Source organism: Trichosurus vulpecula, chromosome 1 (assembly GCF_011100635.1).
Source record: "Trichosurus vulpecula isolate mTriVul1 chromosome 1, mTriVul1.pri, whole genome shotgun sequence".
Lineage (NCBI taxonomy): Eukaryota > Metazoa > Chordata > Mammalia > Diprotodontia > Phalangeridae > Trichosurus > Trichosurus vulpecula.
Window position 1 is genome coordinate 382,303,382 of NC_050573.1, and position 21,546 is coordinate 382,324,927.

The 21,546-nt window shown below is 40.3% G+C and overlaps 1 protein-coding gene across 1 annotated transcript in view; it reads left to right on the forward strand.

Moving 5' to 3' along the window:
- The window catches only part of LIPG (lipase G, endothelial type), a 34,419-nt gene extending 21,982 nt beyond the window's left edge, over nucleotides 1–12,437 (forward strand). Inside the window, exons 7-10 of the mRNA XM_036738929.1 lie at nucleotides 1,753–1,873; nucleotides 6,413–6,631; nucleotides 8,478–8,582; nucleotides 10,734–12,437. Coding sequence (XP_036594824.1) covers nucleotides 1,753–1,873; nucleotides 6,413–6,631; nucleotides 8,478–8,582; nucleotides 10,734–10,755 — 467 coding nt within the window. The 3' untranslated portion in view covers nucleotides 10,756–12,437. The remainder of the gene's footprint in view (nucleotides 1–1,752; nucleotides 1,874–6,412; nucleotides 6,632–8,477; nucleotides 8,583–10,733) is intronic.
- The last annotated feature ends 9,109 nt before the right edge of the window (nucleotides 12,438–21,546 follow it).

Here is a 21,546-nt window from a genome sequence, read left to right on the forward strand (position 1 = left end):
TCTTTTATGGAAGTGACCCCACCCGAGTTCAGCCCAGTGAAATAGGATGATTCAGGTGCTCCCAGGTTTGGCAAGGCAGGTATCTTTCTACTACAGTTAGCTGAGGCTAGTGGATTCAGATAGTTTGAGAATAGAGTTTATGAGATAGTGTAGCATAGTGGAAAGACTAGTGCAGTGGTGGGGAACCTGCGACCTTGAGGCCACATGTAGCCCTCTAGGTCCTCAAGTGCAGCCCTTTGGCTGAATCCAAACTTTACAAAACAAATCCCCTTGATAAAAGGATTTGTTCTGTAAAACTTGGACTCTGTCAAAAGGCCACACCCAAGGACTTAGAAGGCCTCATGTTCCCTCAAGGCTGCAGGTTCCCTATCCCTGGACTAGTACATTTGAACATAGGAGACCTGAGTTTGAATTCTGGCTCCACCAACACACTACCCATGAAAGCTTGGGCAGGTTACTAAACCTCAATGAACCTTAGTCTCTTCTTCTGTAAAACAGGGATAATAACAGACCCTGTCTTCCTATGAGAACTCTTTGTAATTATACATTGTTAGTGTTGCCAATGAGTCTAAGGTCAAGCTTTTGACCCATGGATTTGCCATTTTCTTTTGTTATGTCCTAAGGACCTAGGGCCACAGATAATACCCATGTTGCGTAATGATAGTATCTTTGATGTCAACACATACTTTTTTGGTTAAAAGTGGATGAAAGAGAATGTGGATGGCCCAGTCAAAACTCTCACCATGACAGTAGGTTTATGATAGCAGTCATTATTTAAGGATGGTGAGTACTTGAGGGAGTTGTAATTTTATCAATATGGGGAAATCCTGGTGTGGAAATGTCCTCCACCATTAAAGATCGTAACCTATCTATGACTTGGTAGATAGTCCCAGGGAGTTGCTTGAGACACATAGAAATTAGATGATTCATTCAAGGTTACCCAGCTAGTAAGGATCAAGGGAAGGATTTGAACTCAAGTTTTTTTTCTGATTGCAAACCCAGCATTTTTTCCCACTATACTACATCATGTCGATAGAGTGCATGTCAGAAACTTTTGCCGCAATGCTGCTTCCCACAAATGGCAGCACCAGGCCACAAACACATGAAGCTTCCGCGTCGTGCCTCTGAGTTGCATCCTCGTAATTGATTTATGTTTTTTTTGTAATACGTTTGTTCTTTGGCCCATTGGCAAAGGAACCAAATCCACCAATGTCAACATACAACGAGGCAACTTGGAGAAAGAACATTGAGTCTGGAGATAGAAAATCAAGGTTCAGTTCCTGGCTCTGCTCCTTATTACTTGTATGTGACCTTGGAAAAGTTGCTTTTCCTTTCTAGACCTCAATTTCTTCCTATGTAAACTGAGGGTGTTGGATCAGGGTAGCCCCAAGGTGCTTTCTAGCTGTTCAGTCCTATGTAGTGAAGGCCTACTCTTGTCCAACCACAATATATTTTCCTTAGCATAAACTAAATCTTCCTTCTCTTTATCCTGAAACAAGCTCTTGATGATGCAATATTGACAAAGAGGAAAGGGGAAAGGGGAACAGCCAGATTTCATAGGATCGGGGAGATCTGAGGGCCCTGCCCAGGACTGATTGCTTTTGCTCCCTGGCTTAGATGTTGGATTCTGACCTTTTGTCAACTGATCTCCAAATTTCAGTTTGTTAAGTCACTCCCTTAGTGCCTGTCCACTGCTACCAGGAAATCACAATCGAGGCCTTGTGAATATCTGTGTTCTTCTTATACCCACAGTTTACCATTATCAGATGAAAATCCATGTCTTCAGCTACAAGACCATGGGGAAAACAGAACCTTCGTTTTATGTTACCCTTTATGGCACCAACATGGATTCCCAGTCTCTTCCTTTAGAAATGTAAGTCACACTCTACCTTTCTTGTGGTCTGGACCAAGTATTGTGAGAAACTTTAGAGGGAGGGGAGAAGAGATGGAGAGGATGGGTATATGTGCATAGATACATCCACGCACATATAGGAGTTAGTGCTGGGTAGTTCAAATCAGTCTAAATTCTTACATAGGTCCAGAGCTAGAAGGGACCTCAGAGGACATCTAGTTTAAGACCATTGTAGAGATGAGGAAACTGAGACCCAGAGAGATTAAATGACTTGCCTTACATTATGTAGGTAGTAAGGGTCAGAGATGGGATTTGAACCTGGGTTCTTTGCTTCCAGAATCTTGGCCTCAGGCTACATTTAGAAGAATCACATTTCAGAACTGGCCTTAATCGAGCTTAAACTTTACCTGAGCAGAAATTCCCCTCTCCAGAATTCTTGATGCATGGTCATCTGGCCTCTGCTTAATGATCTTTAATTAAAGGGCCTCTGTTACTTCTCAAGGCAGTCCATTCTTCTTTGGACAAATCTAATTGTTAGGAAGATTTTCCTTACATCGAGCCTAAAATTGTCTCCCTACATTTCTACCCATTGTTCCCAGTTCTGCCTTTTGGAACCAAGCAGAATAAATTGAATATCTCTTCCACATGATAACACTTCAGGTGCTTGAGGATAGTGATTTCCTTACCTCTCTTCCCCTTTTAAGTTTGCTCTTTTCTAGGCTAAATAGGAATGAATTGGTGAAAAAGTCTTTATTAAGCACTTACTTATGTGCAAAGCTCTGTGCTAAGTGCTGGGGCTACAAGTAAAGCAGAGACAGTTACTGCCTTCAAGGAACTTACATTTTAATGGAGGAGGCAACACTCATAGGTGATTCCATTTGCAAATTCCATAGGCTTTGGGGTACAGAGGCAAAAGACGTGGTAATGCATCTGTCTTCTTTAGGGCCATTTCCAGTGATTAAAAACATCCCCAGTCCCTTTAATCAATCCTCCTGTGGCATGGTCTCCAGCCCCTCATCATCAGTCCACTCCATATCCTTTTCTGCATATATTCCAGCTTCTTTATGGCCTTCCTAAAATGTAACACCCAGGAGGGAACAAAGTACTTCAGATGTGCTCTGATTACCTTCTGAACACTAAGCTACTCTAAATGCACCAGAGATCACTCTAGCTTGTCTCACTGCTGACTCAGTTTGACCATGGTCTTTTTCATGTGTACTCAGGTCTACCCTCAATCCCCCGTGCTCTTGATTTTTCTTCTTGTTGTTGTTGAGTTGTTTTCTATCATGTCTGACTCTCCATGACCCAATTTGGAGTTTTCTTGGTAAAGATACTTGATTGGTTTGCCATGTCCTTCTCTAGCTTATTTTTTGCAGATGAGGAAACTGGGGCAAAAAGCAAGTAAGTATCTGAGGCCAGATTTGAACTCAAGAAGACGAGTCCTCCTGACTCCAGGCCCAGTACTCTTTCTACTGTGCCAATTTTTCTTATCCAAGATGCAGTCTATTGTTCAGGTTTCAGGAAAACTTATGGGATCTTGATATTCTCCTTCAACATATTAGCTCTCTCTTCCAGATTGATACTATCTGCAAATTTTATAAGCAAAGCACCCATGGTTTCTACCAAGTCACTGGTAAAAATGTTAAATAGTGAAGGGTCATGGACTTCAGTAACCCCGGCCACTCCATTAGAAATCTTCCTTCAAACTGATATTTTAACCTGTGGTTCACAAATTCAAATTTTGACAGACTATCCCCATCAAATGCCTGAATCATATTCCCTTCACATCTCTGACTAGTGAAATCTTTATCTTTTTCTTCCCATGATGTCTTAATGGATTGTCACCCCACCTCCCTCCTCAATCTGTTTCTCTACATGTTTTATCAAATTCTAAATTGTATTGTAGTTTTCGGTATATATATCATCAGCCTAGTAGTCCTCAAGAATAGACACTACATTTTTTGTCTTTACGTTACATTCTATGTATACAGTAGGTGCTCAATAAATACTTGTTGAGTTAAAAAAATCCCACAAATTCAGATTTCACTTTCACATATTACCCTCTTAACTAGTTCAGCTTTTCTCTTTTAAAGCCTATACTTTCAACCAGCAACAGTGACGATAATACTTCCTCTGTTCCAAAAGTCTTCAGTTTCTTGCCCAGGACTTCATAATCTCTCCTAATGCCATCTATGCTCCTTTTGGAGGCGTTGTTTGTTCCTCCTTCTGCCCCTGCCCCCCATTCCCCCATCAATAATCCCCTGGAGTGGGTAGAGGTCTTCAGGTTAGACAAGACTCAGATCCTGGATACTAGCCCTGAGAAAAAGGTCTTTTCTGTTGTTGTGTTGATATCTGGCTGCTTCTGAACACCTCATCGTGGAATCATCCACTAGGCCCACAACTTATCTCTTCTTCTGACCATTACTAGACGATACTTCACTCGATGGCACCTGTGGCTCAATATCATCATTCCTCAGAGAAAAAGGAGCTGCTGCCTCCTGAGATTTAGCTTCCCCCTTAAACCAATCACTTAGGTCCACATATTCTGTGGGCCTTCTTTTCTTCACTTTCTTCTGCGCTCTGACTTCTGACATACAGTAGGCCTCCCTTCTGTCTCTTCATATACTCTTCACATTCCTTTTCTTTGATTTCTCTTTGAAGCATTTCTATTCTCGTCAAGGACACGTCATTCTTCCCATTAACCCGGATAGTGACGAGTCTTTCCTCTGCTGCTTTCACTTTCTCTCATAGGAGTATCAGCCAGAAATTTGTGCCATACCTTGCTATTACTCAGCACCGGCACAAATAGGGAGTGGGCTGACTGTGATGAATCAGTGATGCGAACATAGTTTGGGAATCAGCTAGGCAGAACCAGGTTATGTCACACCCAGGGATTTGGATAATCCACAGAGATCATGCTTTCTGGTTGTGTGATGGCTAGGTAGTGGGACAAGGCGTAAATTATTTAGTACATGTTTGTTGGGGAGAACCTATGGAGGAAACAAAGACAGGTTGCCTGGACTCAATAGTATTATAATATATTAATATAGTATATTATTAATATTTATTAATTAATAAGAATTAATTATATATTATATAATATAACATAATAATTTAGCTTGTATAGTATTGGGGGTGGGAGCAGGAGGGTAAGAGGTTCAAAGAAGCTCTTAGAATATGAGATTTGGAAGAGACCTCAGAGATCATCTAGTCTAGGAGCTCTTCATCTGGGGTCAATTAATTTTTTGTTTTTAAGTGTACATGTTTATTAGTTATTATTTGTGGCATTGTAATATAAATAAACCAGATAATGAAATGTTGATACATTTTATGTTGCACTGTTTTTTGAAACCTCAGATGCAATAACCCTATTTCTCAAAATTAAAATAATAATCAATTTGTAGCAAATATAAAAAGATTATAATGTAAGAAAATGAAATTAAGTGGAACTTATGTTTCACTTGAATCAAGTTGTTTTAAAAATATTTTGGTAACTGTATTTCAGTATAATTGGTTCCCATTATAATCCCACTTATTTTAAGCATTTAGAAATATTATTCAACAAAGGGATCCATAGGTTTCATCAATGTCTCACTGTCCAATGACACAAAAAAGGTTCAGAATTTCTTCTCTAGTCCAATTTCTTTGTTTTCCAATTGAAGAAACTGAAATCCAGGAAGAGGGATGGGGAGACAAGCATTTATTTATTTATTTATTTATTTTGCAGGGGGGAAGGCAGGGCAATTGGGATTAAGTGACTTGCCCAAGGTCATGCAGCTAGTAAGTGTGTCAAGTGTCTGAGGCCGGATCTGAACTCAGGTCTTCCTGACTCCAGGGCCGGGGCTCTACTTGCTGTGCCACCTAGCTGCCCCAAGAGAAGCATTTATTAAGTGCCTAGTATGTGCTAGGCACTGTGCTAAGCCCTTTACAGATATTATGTCATTTGAGCCTCACAACAATCCTGTGAAGTAAGTGCTGTTGTTAACACCATTTGAGGTAGAGGAAACTGAGGAAGACTAAGGTTAAGTGACTTGCCCAGGGTCATACAGCTCGTAAGTGTCTGAAGCCAAATTTGAACTCAGGTCATCCTGACTCCAGGGCCAATGCTCCACCTACTGTGTCACCCAGCTATGATTTTGTCATAGTTATAGAATCTAAGAAGAGCTGGGAAATCAGCTGGTCCAACCTTCTGGTTTTATAGATTAGATATGAGCATTAGAAAGGCAGCACAGTATAGTGGATAGATCACTCGACATGGATTTGTGAAAGCCTGTGAAAGCCTTGCCTTTAAGCTGTGTGACTGTAGGCAAGTCACAACATTTCTGAGCCTCAGTTTCCCTGGCAGTTAAAAATGGGGGTCACCCATATCTGTATGCCTTCACAAGATTGGTGTAGGGATTAAGTGAGGTAATACATCTAAACCATTTTGCAGACTTTTTACCGAATTATGTGAACACCAGCTGTTTTTACTGTTGTCTTCTCAATATCAGTGGGAAGAGGGGATGGAAAATTAGGACCAAGTGAGTGCCATAGACAGACAGCTTTTATCTCGCCCCCCAGAGTGGAGCGGATAGACTTAAATGCCACCAACACCTTCCTGGTGTACACGGAAGAGGACATGGGCGATCTCTTGAAGATCAAACTCTCCTGGGAGGGCACGTCTCAATCCTGGTACAACCTGTGGAAGGAGCTGCGGAGCTATCTGTCAGAACCCCACAACCCTGTGAGGGAGCTACACATTAGGCGCATCCGGGTGAAATCTGGGGAAACCCAGCAGAAGTAAGTCACTTGCTGGCCTTCCTCCTGTCAGAGCATTCATGTCTCTTGTGTTTCTCACTCCTTCCAAACCTGTTTCCCCTACCTTTTATGAGCTTCTCCAGCACCTGGGGAAAACAGCCATTATTAAAAAAAATACCTTTATGGGGAAAGGCTCCTTTTATGAAACAAGGCAACTTCGACAGCCTGGGGTGGGGATTTCAGTCACTTTTAGGCAGGTGGGTCCTTAGAGCAATTCTGAAAACCCAGGATATGGGAGGCCATCTATTCCACTACTGTCGTGGCCCTGAATTAAAGACTTGTATGTTGTGTGCCAAGGGCCAAGGCTGATGGCTCCCCAGCTTACCCCAGGAAGATGTCTTGCATAGGCATGGCTTCCTCCCAGTAGTATCTTATTTTAAAAGCATCATGCCTTTCCCCTGAGTGCCATGGGTTGGGATGCTGTTTCAGTTTCAATCTCCGACATACCCAACTCCAGCTTTAGAAGGATGTTGCCCATTTACAGGGAAGCCAGGCCCCGTCTGGAATGGCAGGGTCAGATGGGTGGAGAATGCTTCTGGCCAGCGGGTGCTGTGCAGCCCCTCCCCAGGAACTGATGCCATCCTTCTCTCAGGCTGGTTTGAAGGAGCCAGGTGCTTGTATAACACCTCATAATGCTTTGCTGCACTGCTCAAATAAGCAGTCTCATTTAAAAAATTCAAACCAGTTGTGTGTGTGTATGTCTATGTGTGCGAAGCTGGGGAAATCTTGGAGACCTTCCTCAAGAAAGGAGAACTTTTTTGTGGTTGACTCTCCAGAGCTTTAGAAAAGTCCTTGCAAACATTAGGAGAGCTGAAAGTCGCCTTCGCCCTCTGGATGACTTCTGTGTTATGTTTAAGGGAGCTCTCGTACTTTCTCTACTGTTACCACACCGCCCCCCCAACTGGTTTGTATCCACAGACACTAAATGCTCTAAGAGATCAAGGCAGAGAGGGCTCCATGGGTACTGTACTAGCTAGGAAAGGCTTCTTGGAGGAATCAGAACATGAGCTTGGTCTCAGAGGATGTGTAAGATTTGGAAGGGCAAAGAGGCAATGGGAAGGCATGCCGGGTAGAGGGAAGATTTTGTATCAAGTGCAGAGACAGGAATGGGTATGATTTATTCATGGAACCATGAGGATCCTTACCTCACTAGAGTGAAGGGGGCATTTTGGGAAAAATTGAAATATAAGATTATATGGAGAGAGTGGGGTCAAAGGTTTTCAAAACCAGGCATTTTGATGTAATTGTTGCTGTTTGTCCTTAATTCTCAAACAGGACCAACGGCATCTGGAGGGTGATGTCTTGACTTGCAAGTGAACTGGATTTAAGTAAGGCAGTAACTTAAATGTACAAAGTCACCAGCCTCACTTTTTCCTCTGGAGCCATCTGGGACCAGTGGCAAGAGATAGTTTAGGAAGACTGGAGATGGCCCTAGATGCAGTGGGAACCTTGGACTTTTTTTCATTTCGATGCAGTAGAGAATTAATGAATACCTTTGGGGGGGGGGTGTTAATATAGATTTCTAGACTCTTAGAGCTAGTAGGACCTGAGGGATCATTGAGTTCAACCGGCTCATTTTGCAGATGAGGAAACTGAGGACCAGAGACAGGAAGTTCAGGGTCATGCGGCTGGATAGTTAATGTTTAATTACTAGATTGATGGCTGTGTCTCTTTCTTCTTCCTTTGTCTTTGTTCTCTCCCTCCTTCCTCCTTCATCCATCTATTCCTGGCACATCCTCTCTGATTGACGCTGTCTTTCTTATTACTTAGTTACTGGTAGCACATTCTTGGGTTTTGGTCACAGTTGCTTTTCTTCTTCTTTGTCCAGAATGACTTTCTGTGCTGAAGATCCTGAGCAAACTAGCATCTCTCCTGGCAAAGATCTCTGGTTTACCAAGTGCCGAGATGGCTGGAGAATAAAAAATCAGACCAGGTATGAGAGCTCTGCTCACCTCAGGCTGCCCTTGTCCTTTGGGTTTTTCCTATAAGGTCTCTGGGGCATGATGCTGTCCTTGGGGTCTGGAATAAACCTCAGAGGCCATCTAATCCACGCCCCTCAATTGACTGATAAGGAAACAGATGAAGTCCATGATGAAGTCCTTATGCAGTGACCTGCCCTAGGTCACACAGCTGACATCAGAGTTGGCATTTTAGCTCTGGCCAACTTTAGTCTCTAGAGCCAATTATCTTTCCACAGCCCATGCTCATAGAATTTTTTTAAGTTAAAAATCGCCTAGCTAAACAGAATTAAGTAGCAAGATTAAGCCTACTTTCAAATATGATTTATGCTATGATAATGACAATCTCTTTCATTCACATTGTGTTTTGTAATTTTAAGAGTACTTTTATATTCACTGTTTTATTTGACCCTCAAGTAGCCTGCCCTGTGGGGCAGGTAGAGCAGGTAGCACCATCTTTATTTTATAGTTTTAAATAAACTACATAGAAATAGTTTAATAAATATATTTTATTCATATAAATAAATAATAATTATACATAAACAGGGGCAGATAGGTGGGGCAGTGGATAGATTGCAGGTCCTGGAGTCAGGAAGACCTGAGTGCAAATGTGGCCTCAGATAATTACTAGCTGTGTGACTCTGGGCAAGTCACTTAACTCTGTTTGCCTCAGTTTCCTCATCTGTAAAATGAGCTGGAGAAGGAAAAGGCAAACCACTCCATTATCTTTGCCAAAAATACCTCAGATGTGGTCATGGAGAATTAGACACAATTGAAAATGACTGAACAAAAAAACCCACACAAATTCATAAAAAATAAATAATAGTTTAATAAATAAACTATATATAAAATAACTATTTTATAGTTAGGGAGATTTACACTCAAGAGAGGTTAAAAGGGCACAGTAACCTCCTGGATGAGTTGGAGCCTGTCACTGAAGCCTCCTACCCTTTTCCTCAGAGCTCTTTCCTCTACTTCCCACTATGTCCCCATCTCCCAAGAGGAAAATATTTTTATAGATCTCTTCCCAGATATTTGTGAGAAAGTGTGTATTCACTGGAGTCAGAGAGTGTATGTGTGTGTGTGTGTGTGTGTATGTGTGTGTGTGTGTGTGTGTGTGTGTGTGTGTGTGTGTGTGGCCACTGTTGTGAAGATCTTAAACATGGCAACCACGAACTAACAAATCATGGCCCTAAGGACGGCCTGGCCAGGTTATCAGTTTTCTCTTTCATGTATACTTATAATTGACATTAGTTCTTCATTCCCCACCCCCCACCCCAATCCCCCGTCCTCCTTAGAGACAAACAGCAGTTAATCTAAAGTTCTAAGCTTCCTTTGCAAAACAGAAAACCACCGAATGTTAGGGCCTTTGAAGATCATCTCCCTCATATTACAAGGAAAGAAATTGAGGATAGGAGAGATTTGTTGCTGGCAGAGTGGGGGCCATAAGCCACTGTCCTGATGACATCTGCTGCAGTGCTCTTTCTACTTGCCTATAGTGTAGTCACTAGTAAATGTTAATCTTTTTGAATGTAACCCCTACTTGTGGGCTTGGGGTGATTCCCTGAAAGATAATCCCAAAGTCTTTTTCATAATAGTTGCTGAATACTCCCTCTTCTCCTTCAAAAACAAAACTGGGGAGACATCTATGAAAATCTTTTCTTCTATGGATATGCGGAAGGTATTGGGAAGTAGAAAGAACTGTGGATGGGGAGTCAGGAATCAGAAAACCTTTGTGATAGACTTCACTTCTCCGATAATTTACCCCATTAGTCTCCCTCGAGTATATATCTCTTCAGCTCCAAATAAAAAATGGTGATACTACCTGCCTCACAGGGCTGAGTGGATGCAACAGGCTGCTCTAGGTGGGCTTGGTGGATGGGGTGTTACACTGTGTGTGTGTGTTGCTTGTACATGTGTATTTCTGTATGTCTATTGTTCATGTGTGTGTAAGTATGTATGCCTGTTGCTTAAGGGGAAAGAGAAGGGTGTTACTAAGTCCTGGTGTATTCTGGGAGCTAAATAGAGTTGATGTGACTCCTTTATATGGTACATTCTATAGTAGGAATGAATAGTCCCAAGGTGTTTGCTACTGTCTCATGTTCTCCTGGGCTCTCTCTTTTCAGTTCAATCACGAATCTGCTCTAAAGGTCCTTTTGGAAGTCTTAGCCCTAGAGACCCACTGCCATCCAACTATGTGGAGAAAGTTACTGCTGAGGATCTACCCTGAGGGAAAGATCTCCTCTTGGCTGCTAACAGGAGGGCAGTCCACCGGCTGGGCTCAGACCCCATTTTCCCGTGACTGCTGTAATGGCAGGTGGGAGAGGAACTCATCCATTACTGCAACTACCACTGCTACTTAGGTTAGCACTAACCCTAACTAAATGCTCAGTGGACCGTGAATGGAGGCTGAGTCCCAGTTCTGTCTACAAGCTTAATGTCTGCATGCTTCTCAGTGCTGGTTTGAAGTTCCTGGAGAATATCCACCTGTGTTTTCAGCCAAGGGGAAACTTAGCCATCGTGAAGTGACCCTTAATGGATGAGAGACCCACACACACACACACACACACACACACACACACACATCCCGAGGATTCTCTAGCTGGTGGTCTTTCCCCTGAGGGCCACCTCAGAAAAAAATCTTTCTGACGTGATGGAACACCTGGGAAATATTCTGTGTTTCCACATAGAGGAGAAATCCTATGCAGAGGCGGATGCTGAAGGGTTCTGGGCAGCTTTTGGTTGCACTGTTCCTAGTTGCCCTACTTGAGAAGTCCAGTCTGTCTTCTCACATGCTCTTGCAATGTCCAAAGGGATCATTCACTTGTTTATCCAACATATATTTATTGTGAGACTACTAATAGTTGCTTGCACGACATGACCTCTGAGCCTCAGTTTCCTCATCTGAAAGTGAGTGGACTAGATTAAATGATCAATAAGGCCCTTTCTAGCTCTGGCATTCAGGGGGTGTAAGAGATGCAAATATGTGTAAGACATGTATCCTGGAGGCCGTGAGTGATCTCTTTACTTGACTTATAGCAAATAATGTACTGACATGCTAATTACCATCAAGGATTTTCTATTGGCCTTTCTTTATACTAGAAAATATACCTGGTTAAATTTCAAGCAAATTTTTCATCGTTCAGGGGTATGGAAAACACTGTATTTATTAAGCATATCTATATATGCAGAAATCAACATAGGTCAAGGAAACTTGGATCCAGGAGCTACAGATTGGGCTTGACTTAAATCTTTAAATCTTGACTTTACTTTGCACTTGAGACTCCTCCAGAGATTTTATATTTCCAGCTGTGCCTCACCAGGGCAGAATTTCCTAGAAAAACTTCCGTATGATAGACTCTATAATAAGAAGACATCTTTGAGTTTATATTTTTTCATCATTTTATACTTTTCAAAGAAGAGCACCATATATGACCTTGATTCTCGGAGAGAATTGGAGAGAGCAGATATTACTTACCCCATTTTCCAGATGAAGAAACTAAGATTCAGAGAGGTTGTTGGTGTCTCATATCATTTGATGCTGGTACTAGTCCTATAGCCCAGAGATCCTGGCCCGTCATTCAGGGCTTCTGTCTCTACAGTTTAGTGTTAAGATTTGGGATGGAATTATGCAGTCTGTCCCTCCTGAAATGCTCCAAATGTGATGGGCAGGGGTTCTTTTCCATTGTCACCTTGAATCTGGAGCCTCTATGTGTTACCAGAAGATCATAACCTATGTTAAGAGGCTGGGATGCTTTTTGATCTCCAAAAAGGAAGAGGAGGGGTGTGTGTGTGTGTGTGTGTGTGTGTGTGTGTGTGTGTGTGTGTGAGTGTGAGAGAGAGAGAGAGAGAGACAGAGAGAGAGAGAGAGAGAAACAGAGAGAGAGAAACAGAAAGACACAGAGACAGAGACAGGAGGAGAGGTATTGGATGGGATTGGACATGTTTTCTTTGGGCTCTGGTTTCTGAAGGACAGTGTGTTACTCTTGCATAATGCCAAAGGTGTGTTTTTGTTCAGTGCACAGGTTTTTAGAAACCCCTTTCAGTCAGCTTTTCATCCCTGCTGGGTTTACAATTTGTGTGTCTCTCTATTGTTAGGTTTTGTGTCTGCTCTATAACCAAAGTCAAACTTGCATTCCAAGCTGTCCATCTTGCTTGGTAGGCCTTGGATAATGGAAGCCTTTGGAGCTGATTTCCAGGGAATGGATCCTCACTGGCCATGTATTTATGCAGTTGGCTTAAAGCCTTATTTGTATATAATGATGTTTTGTATGCTGCCTAGAACACTATTTATTGCTCAGATGTATATAATGTACAAAAAAGAGATAGATGCTTTGGGTTAATTAGTTATTGCTTTGGGACTAACCTATTTGGTAATTTTTTTGTAAAGTCCTGCAGGAAAATAATAAAACATTATTTGATTCTGAAAAGTCTAGCAATTCTCTTTTTAAAAGTCTGAAATGGATTACGGTTCCTACACCCAAGTGTGAGTTGCTGTGAAGGGCGATTTTGTCTTTAAGTATTTGAATTATGATGTTCATTGACGGATTTACTGATGGATGAACAGGTTATTGCCCTTCACTTCCTCTGAAGACAGAACAAAAGGACAAACGGCTTGAATTTACCATATAAGAGTCTTAGGTTAGATATAAGGAAGGACTTGACAAGGTTTTTGGACACTGAAAGTAAACAAATGAGGGAAGAGCTCTTTCCAAGGAGGACTACACACACACACACACACACACACACACACACACACACACACACACAGACATATGTATTAACAATTTGGGTTTGTTTTGTCCTGGGGCTACCATAGGCAAGATCTTGAAATACGATTTGTTTGGGCCCCCTCTGATGTCCTTTTTTGCAAGCCTCGCTCACTTACCAGCGCTTCCTTCCCAAGATCCCCAGGGCCTTCATGCTGCTCTAAATCTCCCACTGTGATACTATTCTCAGGTCTGCCACATCCCCTAAAGTAGAGTGTCCCCAGAGCTAAGATGATTCCCCTTCCCCCTTTCCACCCAATCCAACCTTCAGTTCCTTCCGGTAGGAAAGCAATTTACTTGAACTAATTCCCAGTCACTATGATCCCTAAATGCTCTCAGTGCCCTTTCCTTTTTCTTTTCTACCCTAAATTAAATTTTCTTTCTTTTTAAAAAATAAACCTGATACACATCAACTTACATAAAGAACAGAAAAGAGGATCGTATATGAAAATGAATATTGTGTGGGCTTATGGGGCTTTTTTATGTATACAATACATTTAACATAATAATACCAACATTGACCTGCTTGTTGGTGTCTTCTTCTGAACTTCCTGTGATTCTTCCCTTCTATATGCCCAGGTGTTCTCTCGTACTAACTATAGTTAAACGTGCATACACATATCACATCATACCACATCTGTTTTAACAATCCGGCTAGCAGCTGTTGTGGGGGTGAAAGACCAACACAAGCCCAACAACAAGAATGCTACCAGCACGCTGCAATAGCACAGGTTCTTTTGATCTGCTTTAGTAAGGAAAGCAACGTTAAGGGGTTGACAAGCTTACTTTAATTCAGCATACAAATATCATTCACTTAGTTCAGGGGAAAAAACCAGCACCCTGAGCTTCAGAGCAAAATACAAAGTACAAACATCGACAGACCTTGTCTGATTCAAATCCCAATACATAGTTACCAGAGTTTAACAAAGTCTCAGCATCCGGGTTGCAAGCTGGAGGGTTCTTAGCTACAGCTGCCCGGAGTCTCCGCATCAGCACCACTGCGAGTGAGAGCCCTGCGCAAATTGCTCTGTCTTCTCTTCTTATAGTATTTCAGACATCATCAAACGTCATCTGAATGACCAGAACTTAGGCTCGTATGATTGGCTTTTGAGTTAGCACCTCCCCTTAGTACCCTGGGAGCTTCACACCCACATAGGCTTAGCACCTAATAAGGGTTTGGGCCTGGGGCTTAGCACCTAGTAAGACTCAATGAAATAAACTGAATTACTCAAAGGAAATAAAAGCCAACCTCTTCAAGGGCACTTGGTTGAACTAAGTGCTGAGAGCCCATTTTGCTTACCGACACATCACATCACATCACATCACATCACATCACATCACATCACATCACATCACATCACATCACGTACTATTTGTGTGTGAAATGTATGTCTCACTCTGCACCTCAATTTCATCAATCAACTCTCTGCTACTCCTTTCTTGGCAATCTCATTCATCCCTATGGTTTAAACCACGGTCATCCCTTCTACATTGTGACTTTCCCCATCATGGTTTCAATATATCAGGGGTCAGCATAAGAAATTAAATGGAAAGTTTTTGGGAGTTTTGAGAAAGCCGCAGATAAAAAGCAAAGGCCAGCATATGACCCCAAAATTTTAGAAATTCAGAAATGTATGAAATATATGTTTAGTATTATATAATATCAACATATTTTATCTCTTAATACCATAATAATTCAGACTAATTCTCTGGTATGAAAGGAGGGCCAAAAAATTTTATATGAATTTTCCAGATTGCGGGGCTCTGCGCTCCTGACCCCACTGATGCGGAAGGGATAGCTGTTTATAAGATCTCCAAGGTGGCTAGATGGTTCAGTGGATAGAGCACTGGGTCTAGAATCAGGAAGACGTGAGTTTAAATCCAGCCTCATATAACTACTAAGTGTGTGACCCTGGCCAAATCACTTAACCCTGTTTGCCTTAATCCATTGGAAAAGGAAATGGCAAACTTCTCCAGGATTTTTTTTCCAAGAAAACCCCATAGACAGTTTTGGCCTGCTATGGCTCACAATGTCATAAAAAGTTGGACATAACTGAATGACAGAGCAATAAGATTCAACCTAGATATTTTACTTCAAACTCAACATATAGGCAGCTCGAGATTAATGTAACTTTGAATAATGTGAAATCTGATTTAGTGCAAATTGTTATATCAGGTCACAATTAAGGGGAGCCAAATTTGAACTTATAAATGACACATGCAAGTTAGTTGAAGGTTTTAACACGCTGCTATGATGCCAGTCTGCTGTTGCCCATTACCTTGCGTGGATGTGTTGGGCTGCTGTGTATAATATTGCCCAGTTAACACAATTAAAAACTCTGTTAATTTTTTTAAAAAGAGCCCTAGACATGCACAAACATAAAGACAAGATTAGGAGTAGAATCTCTTAGGGGAAGTATATGTTTACATATGTATGTTTGTATATATATATATATATATATATATATGTGTGTGTGTGTGTGTGTGTGTATCAATATCTACACATAAATATATCCATGTCCAATTGTAGCCTTGGGGTGGTGGGTAGAGGGGAGGAAAGGGAAAAAAAGAAAAAAGTAAAAAGTGTACAGCAGAGAACAAAAGAAAACCTACAAGGGAGCAAAGAAAAGATGGACAGCTTTCAACTTAATGCACAGTATTTACTATATAGGCTTTCTTGAAATGATAAGTTATTGCTATATATTTTGAATCCTCTCCTATGTTCTGCTGTGCATGTGACATGTTTTTTCTTTTCTTATTTTATATTTAAGTTTATAATGTTCCTTTTCTTATTATGTATTTAAATTTTAGTATTTGTTTAAAATAAAAAAATTTTTTAAAAAAAGCCCTAAGAGAATGGACAAAAGGAAGAATTCTTCAGATGGAAACACTATGAGACCCCCAAAAAGAGGCTTGGTATTACATTAGAATATTTGATGTAATTTGATGTAATTGATAACATGAACATGGTCACAGCAACTCTAAAATATGAGATTTTGGAATACTTGGGTTCATTGTATGGAATAAGATAAAACACGCAGGCTAAGAGACAAAGGCAAAGTCACATCAGCCTTTGGAGGTTTGCAAACAACCACAAGAAATAGAGGGGCATTACGGTGGAAGAAATGGAGTATCTTTTTAGCTGTATGGATTGAAATTGCAATCAAAAATGCATTCCTTTTAGCAGAGCAGACATTAGGACAAAAATTTTAAGTTTATTTAAGGCAATGAAAGAAAATGGAAATGAAGTATACAGTGAAGAAACTTTTATTGAAAGTGTTGATTTGTTTGCTTAAAAAAATCAAATTCAATTGCATAGTGTTAAGACTACTGGAGAGGTGTCCGGTGCAGAGGAAGAGATGGCCAGCACACACGTGGGTATGGAAGCTAAATGTCCTAATGTTTTGAAGAAAATAATTTAAGAAATTTTTAATGGAGATAAAGTATGCTTATTTTGGGAAAGGATGTCTTCTAGAACTTACATTTCTAAGAAAAAAAAACACTCAACCAGGATTTAAAAGGATCTACAAATTGGCCAACACTTTCATTAGGAGGTAGTGCAGAAGGGGATTTTAAATAAAAGACAATGCTTGTTTTTGTTCAGTCATGCCCAACTCTTTGTGACCCCATGGACTATCACATGCCAATATTACCCATGGGGTTTTCTTGGCAAAGATACTGGAGTGGTTTGCCATTTCCTTCTCCAGTGGATTAAAGCAAACAGATTAAATGACTTGCCCAGGGTCATACAGCTAGTAAATGGCTGAGGGAAGATTTGAACTCAGATTTTTTGGACTGCAGGCCCAGCACTCTATCCACTGAGCCATCTAGCTGCCTCAATGCTTTTTTTTTATCCTGTAAATGCCTGAGCTCTGAGTTGCTACATCCATCAATCTTCTCCTGTTCTTTGGCAGTCAAATAAGAAAGCATGGATGACTAAAGTTGTTTTTGGAGTCTGGTTTCCAAGTTATTTTATCTTAGATGTTGAAAAATATTGCAAGGACAGCAATATTGAGTTTAAAGCATTACTGATTTTAGCTAGTGCCCCAGGTCACCCAACTATCTAGGTTCATCATGTGAGAATGTGAGCATGCAAATTTTCTGAGATGAGGATAAATCTCTCTGTACCCACCAGAGTATATATGAAGATTTAAAGAAAGAGAAGACTGTTCAGGTTATGCTGCTAAAAGATTTTAATGACATTAATGACATTTTCATCATAATTATGTAGGCTAATATTTAGGTAAAATATTTAGCAATTATTTAATTTTTAAAATTTTGTTTTCTATAATTATTACTTTGTTATAAATTTGTGTCAGAAATTCTTTTTTATTCTTCTTTGCCACTATATTACACTAATAAACAGATACAAATTTAAAAAAATTTTCATTGCCTATTTCCACTGGGCTGGAACCAATGACCATATTTTACATTTACTTATAACTCCAAGTAGTGGGATTTTGAATAATTAGATCACTTCCTGGGATTCATTATTCACACTAATCACGACTTAGTTAGATATCTAAACCCAAATTTATTTCCTTTCACAAAACTCATTCTTTCTTTTGACTTCACTATTTCTGTCACAGGCACTGTCGTTTACATAATCTTTCATTTAGAAACCTTGACCTTCTCTTTTTCTCTTCCCTCACCTTTCTCAGTTGCTTAGTTATAATTACTTACTGTCTGCCATGTAGACCTTCTGCTTTCTCCCCAGCATGCAATTTCCCATTCTCCCCATCTTCTGATGTAATCTCCATCATTAAAGCTTTCTCAAATACCACTTCCTCCCCCAAATCCTCACTAATCCTCCTCACCAGGTGGCAATAACCTTTTCCCTTCTGAGCCTCACACAGGATTTACCTAAACTTATTAAAATACCCAAATGGATGCTCATCAATTTGGAAATTTCCTCCAAATATGCAGATCGAAATCCATCCATGAGTGCCTATCTGTGTGACTCTTGTACATGTCCCCACATACATTTTGTCCTAGAGTTCACTCAGTGTGCTGCAGGACTTTCTTACTTGAAATTATCTATCTATAAAACGAAAAGGTTGGACTAGAACACTTCTAAGGACCCTTCAGATCTAAAGGCATGATACCATGATCTTGTGTATTATGGTATGTGTGTATCATATCCCCAATAAATGCTAATTTCTATGAGAGCTGGAGGCATGTCAAATCTAAACTTTGAAATTCCCTCCCCAAACAGCATGGTGCTTTGTGCTTATTTGGGTTTTAGTACACATCTGTATATTGAATTGAATGGCTGTTCTTCCTCATTCAGGAAAAAAAGTTGCTTTATCTTATTTTTTTGTTTTAAATTTAACTTTTATTTTCAGTTCTGTATTCTCTTCCTCTCTCCTGTCCTTCCCCCATCCCCATCCACCAAGAGGGCAAGAAATATGATAGCCGTTACGCGTTTACAGTCATGCAAAACATATATTTCCACATTAATTATCTAACTAGCTTATCCATGATAGTGCTATGTACCCTTTCTTTGAAACCTCCCTCTTTTTCAATTTTCTGCTTACTTTGAGTTCCTTCTTTAACCAAACTAGATGATTTGTGACTTGGCTTTCTGCTGACAGAAATTCTTTCTTAAAGGGGTTATGCCTTACTTTCTCTTTTAAAACATTTTGAAATTAGTTGATACAAATCTAGAAGGGATAATGAACACACTGGGATCCAAAAAGTTCTTGAAAGGATAGAAGGAGAGGTCAAATCTAATAAAATGAAATTTATTAGGGCATAGAATTAGGCATAGAATATCAACATTACTAGTACGAGATTGGAAACATGTGGCTGGACAATATATTCAGATGAAAAAGAGCTGGATTTTTTTCTCCCAGTGGACTTCAAGGTCAATGTGATTCAATGGTGAGACACGGCAGCCAAAAAGGATAACATATTTTTTTTTGAGGGTAAGAGGGAAGTGGTCCGTAGCTGTGGTTTCTCATTTGTTGTAGATAAGCTTATTTTAGGGAGCTGCTGGGACATTGAGAAGTTAAGTGACTTGCTCATAGTCACCTAGAATATAATGGGGGCAGAACTTATCCTTGGGTCTTCCTCATGCTAGGGCAGTCCCCTATCCATGCCATGCTGACTCATTACAAGTACTGGTTATATTAATGGCAACACAGTGTCTTGAACAAGGGAGGTTATAGTCCTACTGCTCTGGTCAGAGCACACCTAGAGAGTTATTTTTAGTTTTGAGTGATGAATTTTAGGAACGATGTTGGAAAACTCAAGGGCATGCAGGGGAGGTCAACAAGATGGGGAGAGGACTGGTAGCAAGGCTATAGCAGAAGGAACTAGAGATGTTTAGACTGGTAAAAAAGACTGGAACTAGACTGTTTAGACTCCCCCCCAAATCAGGAGCATTTGGACATTTGGAAATCTCTAATGTTCACTAGTTGTTTGGTCCCAGAGAGCAGAATTAAGGGCAATGGGTAGAAACTGCAAAGAGGCAGTTTCAACTTACACAAGGAAAAACTTGCTAATATGGGCTGTATTGAGAAGTGAATTTCCCATTATTAGAAGTCTCAAAAAAGAGTTTGGATGACCATTTGTCAGGGATGTCACACAAAGCTTTCTTGTTCATTTGTGGATTAGATTAGATGGCATTTGAGGTCCCTTCCGTCTCTAAAAGTCTATAATCATGTTTCTATTGAACATTTGTTAAATGCCTACTGTGTGCTAGACTCTAGAAATACTAATACAATGACTTTCTCCAGGTCTACTTCCCAACTCTCACTTACTTTGGCAGACTGGGTATCCAGAGGGCACCCAACTATTATGCTTAGAATTCGAGGGAGTAACCCTGAGTGCCTGGATTTCTAGTACTGTCATTCATAGGCCCCCACCAGTGTACTTCCCATTAATAATCAGCTAGATAATTGGCCTTTTAGCAAAGGTACTTGTTAATATGATATAGCAAGAGCAGTAGGCATAAAAACATTCCTCCAAAAAGTCTGGGGCACACTGCTACATAAATACACATTGAGTCAATGGGGACAATGAGCACAAAGCACAAGGGTAATGAGGCATAGTATAGAGAATACATGTGACAAAGAAGTAACATAACTCTTGTTTATAAGAAGTCCTTTTCTCCCTTTGTAGTCCTCATAAAGTTTTCCTTAGGCATAGCTTTCAGAGAGCTTTTGGGGTCAAGCTTTGTAGAGAAAAGTTGGCACTTTTCTCCACCATGATATTTTTAAAAATTAATTTTATTCTTAATTTATGGAGTAAAATAAACATTTCCATAACATAATATAATAAAAAAGAAAATTGCATGTGAAACTGCAAATCTATTATGTACAACTTGGTATTCCTTTTAAATATATAACAAAATTATCATATGAATTTTTTTTCTTCCTTCCCCACCTGCCCCACCCCTCTGCCCCTCACCTGCCCTAGAGATGTCTACCCTTAGATACAAATAGGTGGTTATTGATTCTGACTAATCACATTGTCTCCTACTGCTCTAGTCTCTCTGATCTAGCTAGATGTACTGTTTGTTCCTGGTCAGGTCTCTGACATAATCAGTCACATCCCCCAGTCCCTTATAAGAATAGGCCTACTTTTCATTATATTTCATTAATATATAATATTAATTCTCTCATTAATCATCAACCATTCAGAGCTAATTGCCCTCTGTTGGGAACACTCATTCTTTTAAGGGTATATGAGCATCAAGAGGCCTCCAGGAGGGTCTCTTGGTTTATGAGAGAAAGACAAATGACAATCCTTTTATTAATTATTTGCTAGCCATAATTAATAAAATTAATTACCCAGAAATTGGGTCTCTCAAACTTTTGCTAATGAAGATATTCAGCAGATAGTTGGTGATGTGAGATTGGTGTTCAGGAGAGATATTTAGACTTGGCATTCATTTACATAGAGATGCTGGTTAAAGCTATGGGAGAAGCTGAAATTACCAAAAGAAATAATACAGAAAAAAGAAGGAAAGAGGGCCCAGGGGAACACCCACTTTAGGGGTTAGGAAGTAGATGATGATCTAGAAATGGAGGTTGTAAAATAGTAATCAGATAGATCAGAGGAGAAAAAAGAAAGTGTTGAGTCTTAGAACCCAAGGAAGGAGTGGTTAATTGGCAGAAGTTATAGCAGAAGTCCAATAGAGTCAAGACAGAAAGGGCCATCAGAT